The 24,544-nt window shown below is 41.8% G+C and overlaps 1 protein-coding gene across 2 annotated transcripts; it reads right to left on the bottom strand.

Moving 5' to 3' along the window:
* Positions 1-21: 21 nt before the first annotated feature.
* Ckap2 (cytoskeleton associated protein 2) lies at positions 22-24,270 on the bottom strand. Of its 2 annotated transcripts, none has more exons than XM_045155181.1 (9): positions 24,126-24,270; positions 23,061-23,142; positions 13,118-13,196; positions 12,175-13,025; positions 11,163-11,367; positions 10,847-11,017; positions 7,716-7,785; positions 3,159-3,405; positions 22-1,630 (listed from the first exon to the last, which is right to left on the bottom strand). In XM_045155181.1, the coding sequence occupies exons 1-9, from the start codon at positions 24,193-24,195 to the stop codon at positions 1,381-1,383; spliced, it is 2,025 nt and encodes a 674-aa protein (XP_045011116.1). In that variant the 5' UTR covers positions 24,196-24,270; the 3' UTR covers positions 22-1,380. The 2 variants fall into 2 exon arrangements, with proteins under 2 accessions (XP_045011116.1, XP_045011117.1); XM_045155182.1 differs by having other exon boundaries at positions 13,118-13,193.
* Positions 24,271-24,544: the final 274 nt, after the last annotated feature.

Raw genomic sequence — 24,544 nt, 5'->3', positions numbered from 1 at the left:
ACAAAAATAAAGACAATAGAATATCATCATACAGATATTTTTATTGCATACATATTAAGTACACAGTTAAAAATACTACTCTCCAGAACAAGACAATAAAAGTTATTATACAAAAGTCACGAGCATAAAGAATTATTAAACTTATCTTTTGCAATTCACTTATTTGAAATGAGTTGAAACAGGACTTAGGCCATTTATATATTAGTTCACGACATTACAAAATCTCTTTCATTAATGGTATTTATGTGAAGGGAGAACTGTTTGCTGTTTGTGACTATCATGTCCTAGGGGACATGATTTAACAGTGACATTTTTATTTTATTTTATTTTTTTTTGAGGTAGGGTTTCACTCTAGTCCAGACTGACCTGGAATTCACTATGTAGTCTTAGGGTGGCCTCAAACTCATGGTGAACCTCCTTACCTCTGCCTCCCAAATGCTGGGATTAAAGGCGTACACAACCACGCCCGACCCAACAGTGACATTTTCATATGCTGGAAAATAAAAATGTTTAAGTATTGACTATCTTAGAAATGCTACATGAACTAGAATGGCATTAAATATATATTACTTCCCCAAATTCTCTTCTAACATAGTTTATATTGAACTATTGGATGAAGCTATGAAAGTTCAAGTTGCAACATTAACTCAGATTAGATTCTGACACCACTTCTTCCTTGTGCAGCACCTCTCAGAAAGGGGCATTCACACTTTCACACCTCAGCTGTAATGAGAAGAGGCCACAGGTGCAATCTCACCACCACAGAAAGGTGACAGTGAAGTTCCCAGGATGCAACCAAGCATGAGCCAGGGAGCAAGAGTTTGTAGAAAAGCAAGCCAAACTTTTTATGTCTTAATAGTTGAAGGGAGGTGCTCCACATACAAATATTTAACCTTTTTTTAAGACCAAAGGACTGAACCCAGGGCCTCAGACATACCAAGCACATGTTTTACAACTGAGCTCTATTCCCAACCCCAATTTTATACTGATCGAAGGGGGAAAAAATGTCAGTATTCTGTTTAAAGGCAGAGGGGCATATCATTAAAAAATTATAAAACATGTCAATTTAAAATAGAAAATTTAACAATATATAATGTTTCTGATGCTTCATTACGGCACTTTTATTTGGTGAAGCAACCAAGCTCACACCATCTCTAAGAAACACAACAAACTGGCTGAGAAAGTCTTCTATAGTAAAGAAAAACCTGGTCTGCTAAGATTGACTAACAGGGTTAGATTTCTGACACAAAACCACAACTGTTCCTATAGCATGCGTGTTAATACAAGTTGATGCCATGAATTTCAGTGCCTGGCCCACTCCAGGAACAAGGGAAACACAAAGCTGTACAATGCCCAGCACCCCAGGAATTATACAAGCCCTCATTTCTCTCCTGCTTGATTGATCTCCGAGATTGTAGGGCAGAGTGCTGCATTAGGACGGCATATAAAGGCATCACCCCCTAACTCTGACAACTGCTCCAGGGAAGACACACAAGGGTAATGGTCTTTTAACATATCCGGCAACTGAGAAGTCTTCTCTTGAAGACGCTGGGAACGTCTCACTGGTGTTAGAAACCTTAGCTCTTTAAATGCAGAATTTATTTTATCATGTTGCATCTTCTTTTTCATACTGAAAAAAAAAACCCCACAAAATTATTTCCAAAATTCAAAAGCATATTAACATTTTCACCATGTACTTTTTGCTATTTATCATACTATGTCTTACATACCACAACCATGTGAGTTTGTCTTATAGACAGGACAGGGACCACAAGATCCTCAAAGTGAGGACTTGATGTTTCCCTATTTGTTGTTACCATTTGTACACACTGGAGACAACTGAGTAGCCATAGAATAGGTAACTTCTCAGTTTCAAATCTGTCATTATTAATAATACACAGAAAATAAGATAAATTTATAACTTTTTCTTGCTTTGTTTTTTTGAGGTAGGGTTTCACTCTAGCTCAGGCTAACCTGGAATTCACTCTGTAGTCTCAGGATGGCCTTGAACTCATGGCAATCCTCCTACCTCTGTCTCCTGAGTGCTGTGATTAAATAAAGGCGTGCGCCACCACAACAGGCCTTGTTTTGGTATTTTGAGAAAGGTCTAGCCTTCCAAATATTGGGATTATAGGCATAATTTTATCTCTTAAGAACTCTTCTATGTATTTTTTCTTGTTTGTATTTTATTTTTTCCTTTTTATTGGAGGTAGGGTCTCAACTCTAGCCCAGGCTGACTTGGAACTCACTATGTAGTCTCAGGGTGGGCTTGAACTTATGGTAATCATTACCTCCACTTCCTGAGTGCTGGGATCAAAGTTGTGAACCACCATGCCCAGCATTTATTTTTTCTTTTTGAGATAGGGTCTTACTCTAGCTCAAGATGACCTGGAATTCACCTGTAATCTCAAATTGGCCTCAGATTTACAGCAACCCTCCTACCTCTGCCTCCCCAGTGCTGGGATTAAAGGTGTACACCACCATACACAACTTTGTGTGTGTGTGTGTGTGTGTGTGTTAAAGTTTCTTCTAGCTCAGGCTGATGTGGAGTTCACTATGTAGTTTCAAGGTGGCCTTGAACTCACAGTGATCCTCTTACCTCAGCTGGGATTAAAGACAATTTGATTCAGCTGTCCCCCATAAACTTAGGTGTTCTGAATGCTAGGTTCGTAGCTGATGGAGATTTGGGATTAATGTCCCTGAAGGGAGTGTATTGTTTGGGGCAGGCTTATGGGTGTTATGGCCAGTTTCCCCTTGCCAGTATTTGGCACACTCTCCTGTTGCTATGGTCCACCTTATGTTGGCCAGGGGGTGATGTCCACCCTCTGCTCATGCCATCATTTCCCCTGCCATCGTGGAGCTTCTCCTCGAGCCTGTAAGCCAAAATAAACCTCTTTTTTCCCACAAGCTGCTCTTGGGTGATTTTCACCAGCAATGCGAACCAGACTGCAACACCTGGCTATTTTTTAATTTTTTTTCCCCTGAAACGCTTCTATGTTAACAACTGGTAATTCTAATATAAAGATATGTGAAGTCTTAAAAATACCACATTGAGGGATAGGGATATATCATGCTCCTAGCTCTGGATTTGACCCTTGGCATAAAAAAATGATTATTCCTCAGCATAAAATAATTCATAGCACATTTTAAAATTTGACCTTTGCAAGCACGGTGTAGTAGATACATTGTATTTGATGACACAGCCTGCTCCAGTCCTGGAGTCAGGGGTTGTAATGTCACTGGTTGGGTCTCTGGTCTTGTCATGTTCCTTTTCACCATCTTGAAACTCCACATTTCTACACTGCTCACTTTCCATTTCTTCCAGCTCTAGAATGACACTTGTATCATCAGTATTGAGTTCTTGGATGTGTTCCTTGGTTGCATTAGCCTCCTCAACGCTTTCTCCTGTAGAAAATACATTGATAGATTCAAGCTGTTGGCTATATTTTGAAAACAAAATCAGAAGATTTTTTTCTTAGTTGACCAAAATTTCAAAATGAAAGAAACACTCTTCCATCCCCTAACCATCATTTTTTCCTACATAGATATTGTGGAAATAACAAATAGTTAACATCTCCTATGTGGAGATTATAAGTACAAATATAAGAAAGAAATCATCCCAGACCCTAGGTTTGCATGTCACAAGAGAGATATAGTTGGAAGCAACTATAAAATGAGATAAATGCTGGAAATGAAGTTAAGAACACAGGGTAAGTGGAATCCATTAAAAGGAGCTACCATGATACAAGGAGATACCTAGGGAAGGCCTCAAAAGTGACATTTAGGCTGGATTTTGAAAAACTATTATGTGACAAGGCCAAAGGCCATCTTGTAATGAAGCATAAGAGAAAATTACCTGTCAAGATATCTTGAACAAGCAGTGTGTTTAGAATGTAGGGTAAGGAAGAAGGTATGATGTGGGGTGGTCACGATGAACTCAAACAGGAAGACAGGAGCTAGATGGTAATGAACTTTGGCAAATTTATTGGAAACATAGATAAGACTTGATTGATGTAAGATTTCTCTCTGTCCAGAATGGCAGAGACAATTCATAATAATATGATAAAGTTGGTATACCCTCAGAAAGGTAGTAGAGGTTACGGTAGGAAGTAAGTACCAAGTATAAAACATGTAAGACAGGCTGGAGAGATGGCTTAGTGGTTAAGGCACATGTCGGTGAAACTGAAGGACCCAGTTTCAATTCTCCAGGTCCCATGTAAGCCAGATGCACATGGTAGCACATGCATCTGGAGTTTGTTTGTCGCATTCTCTCTCTCTCTCTCTCTCTCTCTCTCTAATAAATAAATAAATTAAAATATTTAAAAATATATATGTAAGACAGGCCTTTCAGAAAGCCCTAACTTTATGAATAACTTTTTGTTTTATTTTATTTTATTCTATTTCAAGGCTGCAGTCTATCTGCTAGAAAATACTAATGTAATTTTACAAAGGAAAAAAGAGAGAAACTGAATCCAATTTAAATGCTGGCTTTATGGGCTTAACAGTTAAGGCACTTGCTTGCAAAGCCAATGAACCCAGGTTCAATTCTCCAGGACCCACATAAGCAGAAGCACATGGTGGCACATGCATCTGGAGTTTGTTTCCAGTGGCTGGAGGCCCTGGCATGCCCATTCTCTCCCTCTCTCTCAAATATATAAAAATAGAATATTAAATATTGGCTTTATGCTTCCAGATCACCCCTACAGCCAGGAAAAATTATAATGGAAGATGCTTTTCCAAAAAAAATATTTCTACTTTGTTTCTTTCAGTAACTAACAGAAAAGACTCTGTTATTCTTGAAGTTTCCTTTGTTTTCAGCTTACAAGGTTTTTCTGTGTTTCCTCTCTCTAGCCATTCCTTAAGATTCTTCATTCATTAATAATAGTTATATTATTTACAAAGTCAGATCATATACATGTTCCCCTGGACACATTAACAGACCTCATCAATTAAAACATTTCCTGTTGAACTAATCATACTCCAACATATGCATGACCTTCTGGAATACAGTGTTACATTAATTTGCCATTAGCATATTAACCTCAAAGAATAGGATATTTTTTAAAATCTTGCATGCAATCAAAAACTTAAACACACTTAGTTTAGAATTTTAGTATGATCTTTGCTTTTATTTGAAGCTTTGCCTATGACCTAAATTTCTAAATTTGCAATTAATTTTGCGGTAACTTGGCAGCACATATCACAAGTCATAGAAAATGAACTGTTTATATGGCCAATTGTAACGCTGTGTTTCTAATGCTATTTGATAGGCTGAGGCAAGAGGTCATTGGAGCCAGGGATTTAAGCCAGTCTGAGAAACAAAGAGAGTCCCAACCTTACAAAAAGTTAATCTTCTGAAAATTAATAAGAGAAAACAGCAGACAGTATATAAAATGTACTCAAATATTTGCTGCCTGGGTGATGTGTAGTGTTTATAAGACACAGATTTATATTCAATTGCATTTATTTATTTGAAAGAGGGGAAATGGGCTTGCCAGGGTCTTATCACTGCAAATGAACTCCAGATGCATGCACCACTTTGTGAATTGGCTTTATGTGGTACTGGGATGTTTGTTTTTTTTTTAATTTATTTATTTGCAAGCAGAGAGACAGAGAGAGAAGAGAGACAGAGAGAGAATGGGCCCACTGCAAATGAACTCCAGACGCGTGCGCCCCCTTGTGCATCTGGCTAACGTGAGTCCTGGGGAGTCAAGCCTTGAACCCATGTCCTTAGGCTTCACAGGCAAGTGCTTAACCACTAGGCCACCTTTCAAGCCCAACACACACGCACACACACACACACACACACACACACACACAAGCATTTTTAACCTAAGTATCTAATCAAACTGCATCACCCTGTGGTTTGTTTGTTATTTGGGGTTTACTTTTGTGGTGCTGGTCACTGAATGTGGGGCCTCAAGCAGGCTAGCGCTGAGCTATGCCACCAGCACCACGCTGCCTCATTTTTGACCAGATGTGGTGGCTCATGCCTTTAATCCCAGCACTATGGAGGCTGAGTTAGGAGAATGACCATGAGTTTGAGGACAGCCTGGGCAAAGAGAGTGAGCTCCAGGTCACAGTCAGCTAGAGTTGAGACCCTGACTGAAAAACAAAATTTAAAAAAAACAACAACAAAAAAACAGCCTCATTTTATTTTATTTTTTTTTTAAATTTATTTATTTATTTTTATTTGAGAGCGACAGACACAGAGAGAAAGACAGATAGAGGGAGGGAGAGAGAATGGGCGTGACAGGGCTTCCAGCCTCTGCAAACGAACTCCAGACGCGTGCGCCCCCTTGTGCATCTGGCTAACGTGGGACCTGGGGAACCGAGCCTCGAACCGGGTCCTTAGGCTTCACAGGCAAGCGCTTAACCGCTAAGCCTTCTCTCCAGCCCAGCCTCATTTTAAAGGAATCTTTTCTTCCTTCCTTCTTTTGAGACAGGGTCTTGCTCTATAGCCTAGGATGGCCTTAAAGATCCTCCAGCCTTAGCCTTCAGAATACTGCCAAATTCTTTTCTTTTTTTTTTTTTTTTAATATTTATGTATGAGAGAGATAGAGATAGGCAGAGATAGATAGAATGGGCATGACAGGGCCTCTAGCCAATGCAACAAACTCCAGATGTAGATGCCACCTTACACATTTGGCTTATGTGGGTACTGGCTTACATGGGAAATTGAACTTGAGTCCTTAGGCTTCACAGGCAAGTGCCTTAATCACTAAGCCATCTTTCCATTCTCTCCAGCCCCAAGCTGGTGCCACTTTATGCATCTGGCTTACTTATAGGGATGGCTTGGGAACTGACTCCTGGGCCAGCAAGCTTCATAAATAAGCACTTTTAACAGCTGAGTGATCTTCTTAGTCCACCCCCCCTCCTTTTTTTTTTTTTTTTAAGGTGGGGTCTAATTCTAACCCAGGCTGACCTGGAATTCACTATGTAGGCTCAGGATGTCCCTCAGACTCACAGCAATCCTCCCACCTCAGCCTCCTGAGTGGTGGTATCAAAGACATGTGCCACCATGCCCAGCTTAGTCCCATTTTTTTTTTTTTTGCTTTTCAAGGTAGGGTCCCACTCTAGCCCAGGCTGACCTGAATTCACTATGTAATCTCACGGTGGTCTTGAACTTATGACCATCCTCCTACCTCTACCTCCTGAGTGCTGGGATTAAAGGCGTGTGCCACCACGCCCAGGTGTCCCCATTTTTTTTTTTTTTTTTTTTGGTTTTTTGAGGTAGGGTCTCACTCTGGTCCAGGCTGACCTGGAATTAACTCTGTAGTCTCAGGGTAGCCTTGAACTCATGGCGATCCTCCTACCTCTGCCTCCCAAGTGCTGGGATTAAAGGCATGCGCCACCACGCCCGGCCCCATTTTTTTTTTTAATTTTTTATTTATTTATTTGAGAGCGACAGAGACAGAGAGAAAGACAGATAGAGGGAGAGAGAGAGAGAATGGGCGCGCCAGGGCCTCCAGCCTCTGCAAACGAACTCCAGACGCGTGCGCCCCCTTGTGCATCTGGCTAACGTGGGACCTGGGGAACTGAGCCTCGAATCAGGGTCCTTAGGCTTCACAGGCAAGCGCTTAACCACTAAGCCATCTCTCCAGCCCCCCATTTTTTTAACATTAAATATGATAAAAGAAAAAAAAAAAACTAAATCACTGAAGAGCTTTTAGCAAATCACAATTCACTTAAAGGAAACAAGAATTAAAACTTACCAAGATTAACTTTTTCTTGACTCTTTATCGTTAGGATTTCTACAATTGTGTGTCGCATCTCTTCAATAGGCTTAAATTTTTTTTTAAATGAAGAAAGCAAATCCATGTAAATTTTATATTCTCAGAAATTAGGATGTAAAAGTTGAAAATGTTAAACAAAAATTACAAGTTTGTATTTTAAAATAAGGCAATGATAGTTCTTGTACCATGCAGCCCAGAACACCTGTTGCTAAGATTGAAAATATTTGAGCCGGGCGTGGTGGCACACGCCTTTAATCCCAGCACTCGGGAGGCAGAGGTAGGAGGATCGCCAAGAGTTCGAGGCCACCCTGAGATTACATAGTAAATTCCAGGTCAGCCTGAGCCAGAGTGAGACCCTACCTCGAAAAACCAAAAAAAAAAAAAAAAAGTTTTTTGCAACTTAATAAGAAAATGAACTTAAAGGACAGAATTTCACCATTAAATTTTTTCTCCCAGTATGTTTAAGCCTTTTGCAACTATTGTTGCTTGCTTGATCTAAGTAGGGCTAATAGATGGAAAATTAATAAGAAAAGCTAAAAAGACTTTAAAAAAATTTTTTATTTGAGAGAGGAAGAGAAGAAAAGAGGGAGAGACAGACAGAACTGGAACACCAGGGCTTCCTGCCATTGTAATCAAACTCTAGATACATGTGCCACTTTGTGCTTTACATGGATAATGGGAAATGGAACCCAAACCACTACATCAGGCTTTGTAAGCAAGCACCTTTAACTGCTGAGCCATAGCTCCAGCCCTAAATAGACTTTTTTTTTTTTTTTTTGGTTTTTCGAGGTAGGGTCTCACTCTATCCCAGGCTGACCTGGAATTCACTATGGAGTCTCACGGTGGCCTTGAACTCACAGCGATCCACCTATCTCTGCCTCCCGAGTGCTGGGATTAAAAGCATGCACCACCACACCTGACATAAGACTTTTTAAAATATATATATATATATATATATATATATATATATATATATATATATATATATATCATTTATTTATTTATTTGAAAGAGAGAGGAACAGAGAGAGAGAGAGAGGGAGAGAAAATGGGATCACCAGGGCTTCCAGCCACTGCAAACGAACTTCAGATGCATGTACCCCTTGTGCATCTGGCTTATGTGGGTCCTGGAGAGTTGAAAAGGGATCCTTTGGCTTTGCAGGCAAGTGTCTTAATCGCTAAGCCATCTCTCCAGCCCCTAAAGACTTTTTTTTTCAAATTTTTTGTTTATTTTTTATTTATTTAAGAGTGACAGAGAGAAAGAGGGGAAGAGACAGAGAGAGAATGGGCACACCAGGGCCTCCAGCCACTGCAAACGAACTCTAGACACATGTGCCCTCTTGTGTGTCTGGCTAACGTTGGTCCTGGGGAGTTGAGCCTTGAACCAGGGTCCTTAGGCTTCACAGGCAAGCGCTTAACTGCTAAGCCATCTCTCCAGCCCCCTAAAAAAACTTTTTGAAAAGCTGTCTATGGAATGTCAGGGTAGTAAGGTTGCTGTGAGTTTGAGACCAGGCTGAAACTACAGAGTTCCAAATCAGCCTGGGCTAGAGTGAGACTTTCTACCTCAAGGCACATCTATTCATAAAAACCAAACAAAAATTCTTCAAGAAATGTTCATTTTATATACAAAGCTCTGTGTATGAACATAATACAAGAGGTGAAATGTATTGCATCACATTATTATGGTGGCAACAACATTAACAAACTAGTTTGGTATCATTTTCACTTGCTGAAAAACAATTTCATCTTCTTTATGTGGGCATGATGAATTCATAAGAGTTCTCCAACAAAGCCAAAGCTTGAGAAAATTTAATAGTTAATTCCATTTGATTTCTATTCAATAAGCAAAATATCTTATAAATTCAGTTTCTGTAAGCTTCCCAATTAGGAAATACACAGATGATAGATATGTTGTAAGCAGGGCATGGTGAGGCAAAGGTAAGAAGGTCGCCGTGAGTTCAAGGCTAGCTGGAGAGTATAGCCAGGCTAGCCTGGGCTACAGTGAGACTCTACCTCGAAAAAAGACAAAGACAAAAATATATACATATACACACACACACACATATATTTTTATTTAGTTTATTTACTTATTTTTTTTTTTTTTTTTGGTTGTTTGTTTTTTCAGGTAGGGTCTCATTCTGGCCCAGGCTGACCTGGAATTCACTATGTAGTCTCAGGGTGGCCTCGAACTCACCACAATCCTCCTACCTTTGCCTCCTGAGTGCTGGGATTAAAGGCCTGCTGTGCCACCACACCTGGCAAAACAAGGTATTTTATGCTAAAATATTTGTCACAGAAAGTTCCATCAAATTTATATTTCAGCTTATATCCATTTTCTAAGGTCTGAGCATTTGTAGCACATGTAAAAAGTTTCATAAGTCTTTTTATTTATTTATTTGTCAGAGAAAGAGAAAAAAAGGGAGAAAGAATGAAAGGTTACAACAGGGCCTGCAGTCACTGCAAATGAACTCCAGACACATGTGCCCCCTTGTGCATCTGGCTAAAGTGGGTCCTAAGGAATCAAACCTGGGTCCTTTGGCTTTGCAGGCAAAGCTCTAAGCCATCGTTCCAGCCCAGGTTGACCTGGAATTCACTATGTAGTCTCAGGGTGGCCTTGAACTTAGGGCAATCTTCTTACCTCTGCCTCCTGAGTGCTGCAATTAAAGGTATGCGCCCAGCTAAAGTTTGGGAGTCTTAAAAGCAACATGTATAATATGATTCTTGTATCCATTATTATTTTTAGTGCTAAAATCAAACATAGGGTCCCCAGATTGTACTACTGAGCTATACCCAAGGCTCCTTGTGGCCTTTAAATATGCACTTATTGGGCTAGAGAGATGGGTTAATGATTAAGGAGGTTGCCTACAAAACCTACAGATCCAGGTTCAATTCTCCAGAACCCATGTAAGCCAGATGCACATGGTGATGCATGCATCTGGAGTTCTTTTGCAGTGTCTGGAGGCCCTGGTGCACCTATTCACTCTCTCATACATAAATATTTTTAAAATATGAAGTTATTAGTACATAATCATAACTTTGTCAAATCACACTGCAATGTAATTCTGAATTGTTTACACTGTAAAAATAAAAATCAGTACATTTTTATCTTACCTGAGCCCCTGCCAGAATGGCCTTCTCATAGATTGAAATAATATTTTCAATAGGGCTTGTGATTGGTTCAATACGTACAAGACATATCCAATATTTAACAAGTTTTTGGGCATCTGGAATATTTCTAATCAAGTCGTTCAGTGTACCTAATATTTCTTCTTTTGGGCATCCCTGAAATGGCAAGAAATAAAACACATGACTTACAAACTATGAACAATTAATGATTTTAGTACAGTCAAGACCAGTGAAGTCGGGTGTGACGGCACACACCTTTAGTCCAGCAGAGACAGAAGTAGGAGTCAAAAAAATACTCTACCTGATTAATCAGGTTCAGGCATTCAGAAAATGTTTTGTTGACTTTTTCAGAAAATAATCTTTGTTCATCTTCTTCTGCCATGGTAGTCCAAAAGGACCCAATTGGTTTCTCACTCTGTCCTTCAGACTCAGGCTGGGGAACTACTGAATTAGGAGGCCGTTTCAGCACTCTGCCTTTGCTAGTTCTCCACTCATTCAGACGAGCTCTACAGTCAGAAGCAGCATATAAATGTTACTTTGAGTTTTCATGATAGAACTCCATGAAATGAAAATTTAAAAAGTTTAAAAAGTTGCCAGGCCTGGTGGTACATGCCTTTAATCCCCACACTTGGGAAGCAGAGGTAGGAGGATCGCTGTGACTTCAAGGCCACCCTGAGACTGCATAGTGAATTCCAGGCCAGCCTGGATTAGAGCAAGACCCTAACTCAAAAAAACAAACAAAAAAATCTTTAGTTCTAAACTAGTGTCATATACACTGTATTTATCTATACAAAAGAAATCTTGAAAATAATATTATATAGTCAAAGAACCCAAGAATGCAGGTTTTTTGTTTCTTTTTTTAAAGAAGGCATTTTAAATTTATATACATATATATATGTATTTATATATTTTTTGTTTGTTTGTTTGTTTGTTTTTCGAGGTAAGGTCTTACTCTAGCCCAGGATGACCTGGAAATCACTATGGAGTCTCACGATGGCCTCGAACTCATGGCAATCCTCTTAAATCCTCCTAACAATGCCTCCCAAGTGCTGGGATTAAAGGTGTGCACACCAAGCCCAGCTAAGCATGCATTCTTAACTGGAAAGATTATAAAGTATTCCCAATTGTTATTAAGCCCTTAGCTCAGATTATCAAAAACTACTGGCAAGTCCCACCAAAATACAATAACTTTCCATACACACAACTACCTGCATATGTCAGAAAATAACTGGTAAAAGACATTTAAGGAAATTATAAGCAAAATACACAAATGGCACTCTACTGACAATTAATAAATTCCATCTACTACTCACTTTCTCTCTTCTGCAGTTTCTTTGAGCTGAGCTGATACGTCAGTATTTGTTCTTGCTATAGTATGCCTGCGCTGGTCAGTGGTTTTGAACTTTTGTATTGGTTTGGAATGAGAAGATGAAGCAGTCTTTGCTGCAACTTCGGATGATATACTTCTTGATAGTGTCTTATCTCTTTTTATATCCTGAGAACTGTTCTCCACAGTAGATGAGACTGTTTTTGGTCGTAATAACTCTTTTGCATGTAGCTCTTTTCTGATTGTAACAGTGCTGGGGATCCTGGCGAAGCCTCGCTTTGAGCCGCTCTGGGTGTCACTGTGGTGGCTTCTAATGGGAGGTCGCACAAGTGCGTTGCTCTGCGATGCAGTGCTCACAGATTTAGTGCTTGCGACTTTCGCAGAAGCTGCCATATTTGAGGTTCCAGCGCTGCCAGTGCTTGGAGGTTGAGGCTTCGTGGCTTTAGAGCAAGGAGCTGAAAGTTTCTTCATTGTTGCAGAACTCTCATCTTTGATTTGTAGAGGTTTTCGAAATGAATTGATCTTAGATTGCACAATTTGGCCACGATAACATCCAAGCACAGGTTTCTTGGGCAAGTTAGCATCTTGCTTTGGGTTTTCTGCAGTCGTGAGTTTCTTTTTATTATTGTTTTTAAGGTGAAATGCCCTGCTTAATGTCATATTTTGACTTTGGGAATGATCTTTAATTGTTAACTGAGTTTGATTATCATCTTCAAAATTAGGTATTTCAGTTGCTGTATCTGAATTGCTTAACTCATTAGGTTTTAAAGGGATACAGTTTTTTTCTATTATATTATTTTTGCTGTCTGTAGGTCTTTTCACATTTTCTTTATCAGCCTAAAAGAGTTATTTAAGACAAATCATATTTCAAAACATTTCTTTCAGAAAGAATATAGGAAAGGTATATGAATGATATGTCCATATCTCACCATTTTCATTTTGAGTTTCAGAACTTTTGTCCCTTCTTGAACCTGATTTTCAGATGCCATCGTTTTCTGGCCTCTACTACTTAAAAAAAAAATGAAATAAATTAATCCTTTACCAAACAGATTTCCTTTTGGGGGAAAGTAGTGGGGGATATTAACTACTAATTTCATAGCTTTATGCATATATGTTGCTAGGGATCAAATCCAAGGCCTTGTTGCATGATAAGCCCATGCTCTACCATGGGAATCTCTGGCTCCATAATTTTATTTATTTTTGTTTTTTTGAGGTAGGGTCTTGCTCTAGCCCAGGCTGACCTGAAATTCACTATGTAGCCTCAGGGTGGCCTCAAACTCATGGCAATCCTCCTACCTCTGCCTCCCCAGTGCTGGGATTAAAGGCGTGCGCCACCATGCCGGCTTATTTATATTTTTAAAAAAACATCTATGCCAAGGCGTGGGAGCACACACCTTTAATCCCACCACTGAGGCAGAGGTGGAAGGATCACTATGAGTTCAAGGTCACCCTGAGGCTACATAGTAAATTTCAGGTCAGCCTGGGCTACAGCAAGACCCTACCTTGAAAAACAAACAAACAAGAAGTTATTTATTTGTGATAAGAGGTGGAGAGACAGAATGGATGCTCTAAGACCTCTTAGCACTGAAAATGAACTACAGATGTATGTGCCACTTTGTGCATCTGGCTTTATGTGGGTACAGGGTAATTGAACCTGGGGATGGCAACGCATTGCAAAGCAAGTACCTTTAACTGCTAAGCCATCTCCGCGCTCCCATGTTTTTCTGTCTTGTGTTTGTTTTCTTTCTTTTTTTATTTTTTATTTTTATTTATTTATTTGAAAGTGACAGAGAAAGAGGGAGAAAGAATGGGTGTGCCAGGGCCTACAGCCACTGCAAACGAACTCCAGATGCATGCGCTCTCTTGTGCATCTGGCTAACATGGGTCCTGGGAATTGAGCCTTGAACTGGGGTCCTTAGGCTTTACAGGCAAGCACTTAACCGCTAAACCATCTCTCCAGCCCTTTTGTTGTTGTTGTTGTTTTGCTTTTATTTAATTTATCTTAAGCAAACTTCATTATAGTGTGGATTTTTTGACATATATAGTGTTTTTTTGAGGTAGGGTCTTACTCTAGCCCAGGCTGACCTGGAATTTACTATGTAGTCTCAGGCTAGCCTTGAACTCAGATCAATCCTCCTACCTTTACCTCCCAAGTGCTGGGATTACAGGCAGGCATCACTACTCCAGGTTAAGATATACATATATTCTTTTTTTTTTAAACAGGATTTCACCCTAGCCTAGGCTGACCTCAAACTTTAGCTGATCTCCTACCTCAGCCTCTTCCAGAATGCTGAAATTACTGGCACGATATGACCCACCAGGCCCAGCTACATCAGTTTTTGTTTTTAAATCTGTTAGGTATGCAGTTGAGAACAATGCACACAGTGGTTAAAGGTACTTGCTTGCAAAACCTGTCAGCCCATGTTCAATTCCTAACCTGTCCATGTAAGCTAGCTACAAAAAGTGGTGCTTTTGGCTTTCATTTGCAGAAGCAAGAGGTCCTGGAACACCCATACACATGTGCATGTACACAAACACAAACACACAGAGAAAGAATCTTTTAATAATCTATATGTGTATGGACACATATGTTCAGGTAGGTACGTGCATGTAGAGGCCAGAGTTCTATGTCTGGTGCCTTCCTCAATCACTTTCCACCTTATTCTTTGTGACAAGTCTGTCACTGAATCTAGTGTTCACCAATTTAGCTAGACTAGCTAACTAGCTGGTGAGCCTCAGGGATTCCCTGTCTCCACCTACCAATTCTGGAATTACACTGCAACATGCAGCATTTTATGTGGATTCCAGAGCTCTGAACTCAGGTCCTCATGCTTGTACCATAACCACTTTCCCCACTGAGCCATCTCCCCAGGCCCAAAGTATTTTCTTAAAAATTTCAATATCATAGAATGTTAGCCTGAACTCCTTTTTACAGCCATAGACTATTTAGTAGAAGCCATACTAATGTTTCAGCAAGTAAACATACTAATTTGGTATTAACAAATAAAGGGGAAAATACTGTCAATTAGACATGCCAAAAATTCTATGACAAACTCCCAATTCAGAGATTATGTTAAAATGTGAGGGCTGAAGATGGCTTAGCAGTTAATGCACTTGCCTGTGAAGCCTAAGGACCCAGGTTTGGTCGTCCAGTACACATATAAGCCAGCTGCACAAGGTGGCATATGTATCTGGAGTTTGTTTGCAGTGGCTAGAGGCCCTGGCATGCCCATTCTCTCTCTCTCTCTCTCAAATAAGTTGATAAATATTTTTAGGGGCTGGACAGATGGCTCAGCACAAAGCCTAATGACCCAAGTTCAATAACCCAGGACCCACATAAAGCCAGAGGCACAGAGGCATATGCATCTGGAGTTTATTTGCAGTGGCTGGAGGTCCTGGCGTGCCCATTCTCTCCCTCTCTCTCTCTCTCTGCCTCCCTCTGTCTCTGTCAAATAAATAAGTAAAAATACCAGATTTTGTTAACACTTAATATGTATCATGTACATTTTAAAAAATATTTTATTCACGCAGAGAGAGGGGGAGAGAGAGAGAGAGAGAGAATGGGTGCACCAGCCTCCAGCCACTGCAAATGAACTCCAGACATGTGCGCCCTCTTGTGCATCTGGCTAACATAGGTCCTGGGGAATCAAACCTTGGTCCTTTGGCTTTTCAGGCACACGCCTTAACCACTAAGCCATCCCTCCAGCCCCAAATCTGTTATTTTCTTACCTAACAAAACCTTTACTACTTGCCAGCCCTTGCCTGAGCCAGCAATAGCAAATACAGGGGATTCTCCACTGACCTACCCTGCAAACTCAAAAAACCTGAAGGAGAAGACAAAAGTATTCAGTTGAGCAGCTCCAGAACCACATTAGTTTCCCACAACCTCCACTCTCCATAAGCCAGCACTAGAAACCACTGGAGACCTCAGGACTACAAGGGATCTGAGTCACCCTGCCCCCTACAACATACAGCCCCACTTATCTGAAGAGCAGACCAATCTAACCAGCAGATCTGAGTCCATAGTGCACTAAAGAGGGAACCAGCTTCACACTCAAGATAGGTAAGACATAAAGTGACTCTAATAGTTCACTGGAAGCTGGGCATGGTGATACACACCTTTAATCCCAACACTTGGGAGGCAGAGGTAGGGGAATCACTGTGAGTTCAAGGCTACCCTGAGATTACATAGTGAATTCCAGGTCAGCCTGGGCTAGAGTTGAGAACCTACCTTAAAAAAAAAAAAAGGGTTAATTGGGCTGTATTACACAAAGGCAATATATGCCCCAAACTGGGAATAAATATATACTTGTATGAGAAGTACCAATAATTAGTTATGGAGAGAAAAAGGCAGACAGAGAGTATGTGTGTGCCAGAGCTTCCTGCCACTGCGAATGAACTCTAGACACATGCACCACTTAGTGCATTTCACTTTACCTTCATAAGAGGAGGAAAAGATGATGACATCAAAATCAAAGAGAGAATAATTGAGAGGAGGAAGGGATATGATAGAGGGTGGATTTGTGAAGGGGAAAGTGGATATGGTGGTTTGGTTCAGGTGTCCCCCATAAACTTAGGTGTCCTGAATGCTAGGTTCCCAGCTGATGGAGATTTGGGAATTAATACCTCCTGGAGGCAGTGTATTGTTGGGGGCCAGTTTATGGGTGTTATAGCCAGTTTCCCCTTGCCAGTATTTGGCACTCTCCTGTTCCTGTTGTCCACCTGATGTTGGCCAAGTGATATCTACCCTCTGCTCATGCCATCATTTCCCCCTGCCACCATGGAGCTTCCCTTCAAGTCTGTAAGCCAAAATAAGCCTTTTATTCCCACAAGCTGCTCTTGGTAGGGTGATTTCTGCCAACAATGTGAACCGAACTGCAACAGTGGAGGAGGGAATTATCATGGCTTACTGTCTACAATTATGGAAGTTGTTAATAAAAAAGTTTTTAAAAATCCTATGTGATACAATGAAGGCAGTTTTAAGAGGGAAACATATAGCTTTAAGTACCTATATTAAGAAATTATAAACTTGATCAAAAAATGGGCTATGGGGCTGGAGAGATGGCTTAGTGGTTAAGGCATTTGCCTGCAAAGCCAAAGGATCCCGGTTCAACTCTCCAAGACCCACGTAAGCCAGATGCACAAGGGGGCGCACGCGCCTGGAGTTCGTTTGCAGTGGCCAGAGGCCCTGGTGCACCACATTCTCTATCTGCCTCTTTCTCTGACTCTCTCAAATAAATAAATAAATAAATAAATAATTTTTTTTTTTTTAATAAAAATGTCTATGAGGTAGTCCCCAGAGCACTTGTGAGGAGAGTAGATCCTGGCTCTCTGGTTTCTGGTGGCTCCTATGTGGTGGGTAGGTGTTGCCCATCCGTGGGATGAGCAGGTCCCGGTTCCCAGGCTCCCCGAAGCATGTATGTGTGGAATGGAGGAGAATAATGGGGAAACAAGAATACATCAAGAAGAGAAATCCAATGGTCTACCATGAGATGGGTCACATCCATAATACATAAACATTAAGACAAAACAAAAAGTGCCAGTGAGATGGCCACATACACTGTATGATTCCCCAGTGCCCATGTAAGCCAGATGAACAAAGTGGTGCATGCCATACTCTTTTTCTCCTTATGTCTGCTTGCAAATAAATAAATTGTTAAAAATAGGCTATAGACCAGGCATGGTGGTGCACGCCTTTAATCCCAGCACTCAGAAGGCAGAAGTAGGAGGATCACCATGAGTTCAAGGCCACCCTGAGACTACATAGGTCAGCCTGAGCTAAAGTGAGACCCTACCTTGTAAAAAGAAAAAAAAATGGGCTATAGAACTGAACAGAGCTCTCCAAAAAAGAATTACAGGGCTGGAGAGAGAGAGCTCAACAGTTAAAGGCACCTGCATGCAAAGCCTCATGGCCTGGTTCAATTCCCCAACACCTACGTAAAGCCAGATGCACAGAGCAGCGTATATGCTGAGTTCATCTGCAGTGGCACTAGGCCATGGTGAGCTCATTCTCTCCCTCTTTCTGCTTGCAAATAAATAAATAAAAGAAGAAACACAAATGGCCAATAAACATCTAAAAACAGGTTCCATATCCTTAGCCATCAGGGAAATGCAAACTATAACTTTGAGATTCTATCTCACTCCTGTCAGAATGGCTATCATCATCAAGAAATCAAAGGACAGGGCTGGAGAGATTGCTCAGTGGTTAGGGCACTTGCCTGCAAAGCCAAAGGCCCTCAGTTTGATTCCCCAGGGCCCACATAAGCCATCAGATGCACAGGGGACACATGCGCTGGGGGTTCATTTGCAGTGGCTAGAAGTTCTGGTGTACCCATTTTTCTCTGCCTTTCTCTCAAATAAATAAATTAAAAAGAAAAAAAAGAGATAAGTCAGTCCATATGGTTAAAAAAAATCAAAAGACAATAAATGCTGGTGTGGGGAGAAAAGGAACACTTCTCGATTGCTAGTGGGAATGTAAACTGGTACAGCCATTGTGGAAATCAGTGTGGAAGTTTCTGAGACAGATAAAAATAGATTTACCATATGACCTAGCTATACCACTCCTTGGCATACACCTGAAGGACTCTACCCATTACCATAAAGACAGATGCCGAGCCAGGTGTGGTGGTGCACACCTTTAATCCCAGCACTCAGGAGGCACTAGTAGGAGGATTGCCATGAGCTTGAGGCCACCCTGAGACAACATAGTGAAATCCAGGTCAGCCTGAGCTACAGTGAGACCATATCTTGAAAAACCGAAAAAAAAAAAAGAAAGGTGCCACCCATGTTTAGTGCTCCTCTATTCACAATAGCTAGAAAATGGAACCAACCTAGCTGTCCTTCAAATGAATGGATAATAAAGATGTGGCATATTTACACAATGGAGTTTTATCCAGCTGTAAAGACAAAAGGAATTACGAAATTTGCAGAGAAATAGATGGCTCATGAAAGGACTATACTAAATGATGTGATCTAAGCTGAAAAAGTCAAATATCACATGTTCACTCTCACATGTGGATCCGAGATTCAAATGTTTATACTTGTATGTGAACTGGAATAATAAGTCAGTAGTAGAGACCAGGAAGCTAGAAAGAGACTATCAGGGAAGGAAGAGAGGGAGGGCTTAAGGAGAGGATAGAGCAGATATGTAGGCAGAGGGGCAGAATACTAGTAGGGGGATGGTCGAAGGGGAGGGCACAGGGGAGAGGAGTAGGTGGGAGGAGGGTTAATCAAAATCTATGAATTATGAATAAGCAATATGGAAACTGACTTCTTCACTAGCCAATGTTAAAAAATATGTAAGTTTGAAGCCTGGTGTGGTAGCACACGCTTTTTAATCTCAGCACTCAGGAGGGAGGGGTAGGAGGAACGCCGTAAGTTCGAGGCCACCCTAAGGCTACATAGTTAATTACAGGTCATCCTGGACTAGAGTGAGACCCTACCTCAAAAAACCAAAAAATAATAATATATATATATGCATATATATATGGTTATGCTCAAACATATATATATGGTGTTTGAGCATAACTATCTTCTGAAGGTGAATAATATTGCCAGGAAACATAAATTTTTATTAGAAACATTTCAGTGCCAGGGATGGGATAGTTTCCAGTGAAGAGTCAGGAAGGCCCCTGATGTCCCCAAAGCATTAGACTATTGCCAAGGCTCTTGGTTGCCCACCTGAACTAGACAGTAAGACCCTATTGCTGAAGATTCTACAGACCCTATTGCTGAAGATTCTACATGTTTGGGCTACAGGTCATTTAGAAATCAAGCTAAAGCTGAGCTGGAAGCCTCCTACCTGTTGTCCAGCTGTCAGGATGCTAAAAAGAGCTATACAGTCTTTTGGGGGACAAACGTCATCAATGATGTTAACCAGCAGTGGACACTGCAAGCTTTATAGCTGTCCAGCCAGGCCAAATGTACCAACTGGTGCATGGTGGCATATCTGTGATGGGGAAACCAGCTGTTCTCTGATTGTACTTGAGGCCTGCTTCACAGGAAGGAATTCTTGCCTGGTACTGAAAACCTAATGAAAAGCCAATGGCAGAGGTAGGAGGACTGTTGTGAGTTTGAGGCAAGCCCAAGACTACATAGTGAATTCCAAGTCAGCCTGAGTTGCAGCAAGACCCTACCTCAAAAGACAAACACAAAAACAAAACAAGGAGCCAGGCACAGTAGCGCACGCCTTTAATCCCAGCACGTAGGAGACAGAGGTAAGAAGATCGCTATGAGTTCAAGGACCCCCTGAGACTACATAATAAAATCCAGGTCAACCTGAGCTAGAGTGAAACCATACCTCCAAAAATAAATAAATAAATAAAATAAAATAAAAATAAAGTTTACCAACCCCCCCCCCCAGAAAAAAAAGGAAAAAGAAGAAGTAGAATAGCTACCTAAACTCATATACACTGAGTAGTCTCAGGGCCTTGGGAATAGTTTAATGTGTCATATGTATAGTTAGCATTTGAGAGCCCTAAGTTCAATCCATAGAACCAATTTTTTTTTAATTTTATTTATTTGCAAGCAGAGGAAGAGAGTGAGAGAAGAGAGACAAAGAGAGATGGGCATGCCAGGGCCTGCAGCCACTGCAAATGAGCTCCAGACACATGTGCCCCTTGTGCATCTACTTACGTGGGTCTTGGGGAATTGAATCTGGGTCCTTTGGCTTTGTAGTCAAACACCTTATCTGTTAAGCCATCTCTCCGATCGCATAGAACCAAATTTTTAAAAAAATATTATTTATTTATTTAACAGAGAGAGAGTGGGAGAGAGAGAGAATGGGTGCACCAAGGCCTCCAGCCATTGCAAATGAACTCCAGATACATGTGCCCCCTTGTCTGCTAGGCTATCCCGCCAGCTCAGAACCAAATTTTTTTTTAATGTTTATTTTTAGTTATTTGAAAGCAACAGAGAGAGAAAGAGGCAGATAGAGAGAAAATGGGCACACCAGGGCCTCCAGGTACTGCAAATGAACTCCAGATGCATGTGCCACCTTGTGCATCTGGCTTACGTGGGTCCTGAGGAATCGAGCCTCGAACCAAGGTCCTTAGGCTTCACAGGCAAGCACCTAACCGCTAAGCCATCTCTCCAGCCCCCAAGAACCAAATTTTTAAAAAGCTTTTAATATGAAGAGCCAGGCGTGGGGGCACACACTGTTAATCCCAGCAGTTGGGAGGCAGAGGTAGGAGGATCACTTGTGAGTTCAAGGTCACCCTGAGACTACATAGTGAATTCCAGGTCAGCCTGGGCTACAGTGAAACCATACCTCGAAAAACCAAAATGAATAACAAAAAGAAATAAAAGCTTTAATAAGTTATAGAAACACTGTTAGCCAGGAGTGGTGGCATATACTTACTTAATCCCAGCATTTGGAGGACTGAGGCAGAAGAGTTATAAGTTTGGGGCCAGCCAGAGCTACATAGACCCTATCTCAAAACAAAACAAAACAAAAACTGACTTTTATAGCATGGTATAGATTCAAATAAATCAATATTTTGTTACAAACATACACACTTTGCTTTAGAATTGTTCCTCCTGGGCAGGGATAAGGTTTAGCCATTAAATGCACTTGCCTGCAAAGTCTGTTGATCCAGGTTCAATTCCCCAGCAGCTACATAAAGCCAGATGCAAAAATGGCACAAATATCTGGCATTCTTTGCAGTGACAAGAGGTCCTGGTGTCTCCATCCCCACACACATGAATAAATAAATACACGTACTCAAACAAATAAATACATGCAGAAAATGATGCCCATGTAAAGTAGCTACTAGCACAATTTGAGACATGCTGGAAGTGCAAAATATCAAGTTGTTTTTTACAGTGCTGGGTGAGATGATCTCTATCTTTGAATACATCCTTATCCTTAAATCCCTTTCTAGTACGAGAGAGAGACAGAGAAAGAGTATGGGTAGGCCAGGGCTTCCTGTCATTGCAAACAAACTCCAGACACGTGCCACTTTGTGCATCTGGCTTTACACAGGCACTGGGGAATTGAATTCAGGCAGACAGGCTTTGCAAGCAAGTGCCTTCAACCACTTAACCATCTCTCCAGGTCTCTTAATGCTTTTTAATACTACATGTTGAGGTATTATTATCAAGAATTATAATTGCCTTAATAAAATTAAGATTAGGGGCTGGAGACATTGCTTAGTGGTTAAGGCACCTGCCTGCAAAGTCTAGGGACCTGAGTTCATTCTCCAGTACCCACAATAAAGCCAGATGCATAAGGTGGTGCATGTTTCTGGAGTTCCTTTTCAGTGGCTACAGGCCCTGACATGCCCATTCTCTCTCTCTCAAATAAATAAAATATATTTTAAAAATTAAGATTCAAAGCCAGGTAAGGTGGTGCACACCTTTAATCCCAGCACTCGGGAGGCAGAGGTAGGAGAATCGCCATGAGTTCGAGGCCACCCTGAGACTACATAGTGAATTCAAGGTCAGCCTGGGTTAGAGTGAGACCCTACCTCAAAAAAAAAAAAAAATTAATTAATTAAGAGGCAGGCCAGGTGTGGTGGTACATGCCTTTAATTCCAGTGCTTGGGAGGCAGAGGAAGGAGGATCACTGTAAGTTCAAGGCCACCCTGAGATACACAGTGAATTTCAGGTCAGCCTGGGATACAGTGAGATCCTACCTCGGAAAAAAAAAAAAAAAAGTTAAGATTCAATTTATCTGTTAAGAACGTCTTAAATGTGGCTACCATAGAACTGGAGATTATGGATGTGGCATATGCTGTTTATTAGACAGATCTAATATAAGTGTTTGTTTTTTTTTTTTTTTTTTTTTGCTTCCCCAGTGCTGGAATCAAAGGCATGCATCACCACACCCAGCTCTGATATAATTTTTAAGAACTGAAATGAAGTTGACCTCACCTGGATATCTCATTTTCCTGTTTGTATGCAAACATGGATTTTCGTCTTAATAGATGTTCCTTGAGTTTTTGTCTTCTTTGTTCTAATAAAATAGCAACAAGTCAATTTTAGTAAAACCATCTACTATAACAGCAAATATGATTGGCTAAGATATTATTTTCCTTGGAAAACTGATTTACTTGAGATGGTACCTTTTCTTATTGACAACTTCCATAATTATACACAAGAACCCATGGTACTTCCCTCCCTACCCCCCCACTTTACCCTTTGCAACTCCACTGTCCATCACACCCCCTCCCCTTCTCAATCAGTCCCTTTTTTCTTTTGATGTCATCATCTTTTCCTCCTATTATGATGGTCTTGTGTAAGTAGTGTCTTCTTTCCATCCAATAGAAAACTCATTTAGTATTTACTTCGACTGAGAAATAAACCCAAGTAATGACATTACCATAGAAGGCGCTCACAATCACTGATTAACAATCCCGTTCTGTATTGCGTGAAAAGTCTGGAATGACTGCAGAAAACCAAGCTATGAGAAACTCAGTGGTAGACACCGGACACTGGTCTCCCAAGTTCTCATCGACTCACCAGACTTGGGTTGGGCGAGAATTCCTAATGTTTCCTAACATCACTTCGGTAGCTCATTCAACTTTTGTGTTTCCACAAAGCCCGGAGGGGAAGAAGGTGGAAACACCACCCCATCACATCAAGTCCTGCTTCCAGGCTTTTGCTGGGAGCTTAGCTTGGGGGGGGGGGGGCGCAGGAGGGCCCCGCGCAGGCGCAGTCCCAGCACCACCACCATCGAAGGACCCCAGCGCAGGGAGCCGAGCAGACACCCCGCTAAGCTAACCAGATTCTGCTCGGGAGACCAGACAGTCAGGCCAAGCTGCCCACGCCCATGGCCACCGAGCGGACCCGGCTGTCGTCCGCCCCCCGCGGGGACCCCGAATGGCGGGAACGCTCTGGGGAGACTGAGGCCCGGCCGGGGTGAGGCTGCAAGGCCCGAGCTCGCTCGCCCGCCCGCCCTCGTCCCCTCCGCAGCCGCCGCCCGCCAGCGCGGCTCACCCTTGAACGCGGACTGGGCTCTCTGAGACGGGGGCAGCTGCAGGTCCCGGGGTACGGTCGGGGAGCTCATGGCAGCCTGGGGGTCCCGGCCTGGAAGCGCTCGCGCAGAAGCTCACCGTGGCCCGCCACCGCCTTCAACTGCGCACGCCGCCGCCGCGGGCTCCGGCCTTTGACATCCCCGCTGCCGCCGCCCATTGGCGCCTGCTTGGATTGAATGGACCAATGAGCGTGGAGGAGGGGCGGGGCCTGGGCCGCCGGTTGCTGGGGGCGGGGCTGGCGTCTTCCCCGTTCGGTTACCGCTGTCCCGCTCCTCCCGCCCCCACCCGAGATTTCAAACTCAAACCGTCTTCATCCCTGATGGGCGGCGATGTAGGAGGTGGAGGAGGCTCGCTAGATTCTCAAGGATGTAGTGAGGACTC

The sequence above is a fragment of the Jaculus jaculus genome, chromosome 7 (genome assembly GCF_020740685.1).
Source record: "Jaculus jaculus isolate mJacJac1 chromosome 7, mJacJac1.mat.Y.cur, whole genome shotgun sequence".
NCBI lineage: Eukaryota > Metazoa > Chordata > Mammalia > Rodentia > Dipodidae > Jaculus > Jaculus jaculus.
This window is presented reverse-complemented; position numbering and strand designations above follow the sequence as displayed.

Excerpts from the sequence above, each read along its gene's own strand:
- Ckap2 (XM_045155181.1), bottom strand. The coding sequence starts at position 24,195 with ATGAGCTCCCCGACCGTACCCCGGGACCTGCAGCTGCCCCCGTCTCAG. Across the intron at positions 7,786-10,846 it reads CCATTCTGGCAGGGGCTCAG|CCTATTGAAGAGATGCGACA; the intron begins GTAAGATAAAAA and ends AAAAAATTTAAG. Across the intron at positions 1,631-3,158 it reads ACTACACCGTGCTTGCAAAG|TATGAAAAAGAAGATGCAAC; the intron begins GTCAAATTTTAA and ends TTTTTTTTTCAG.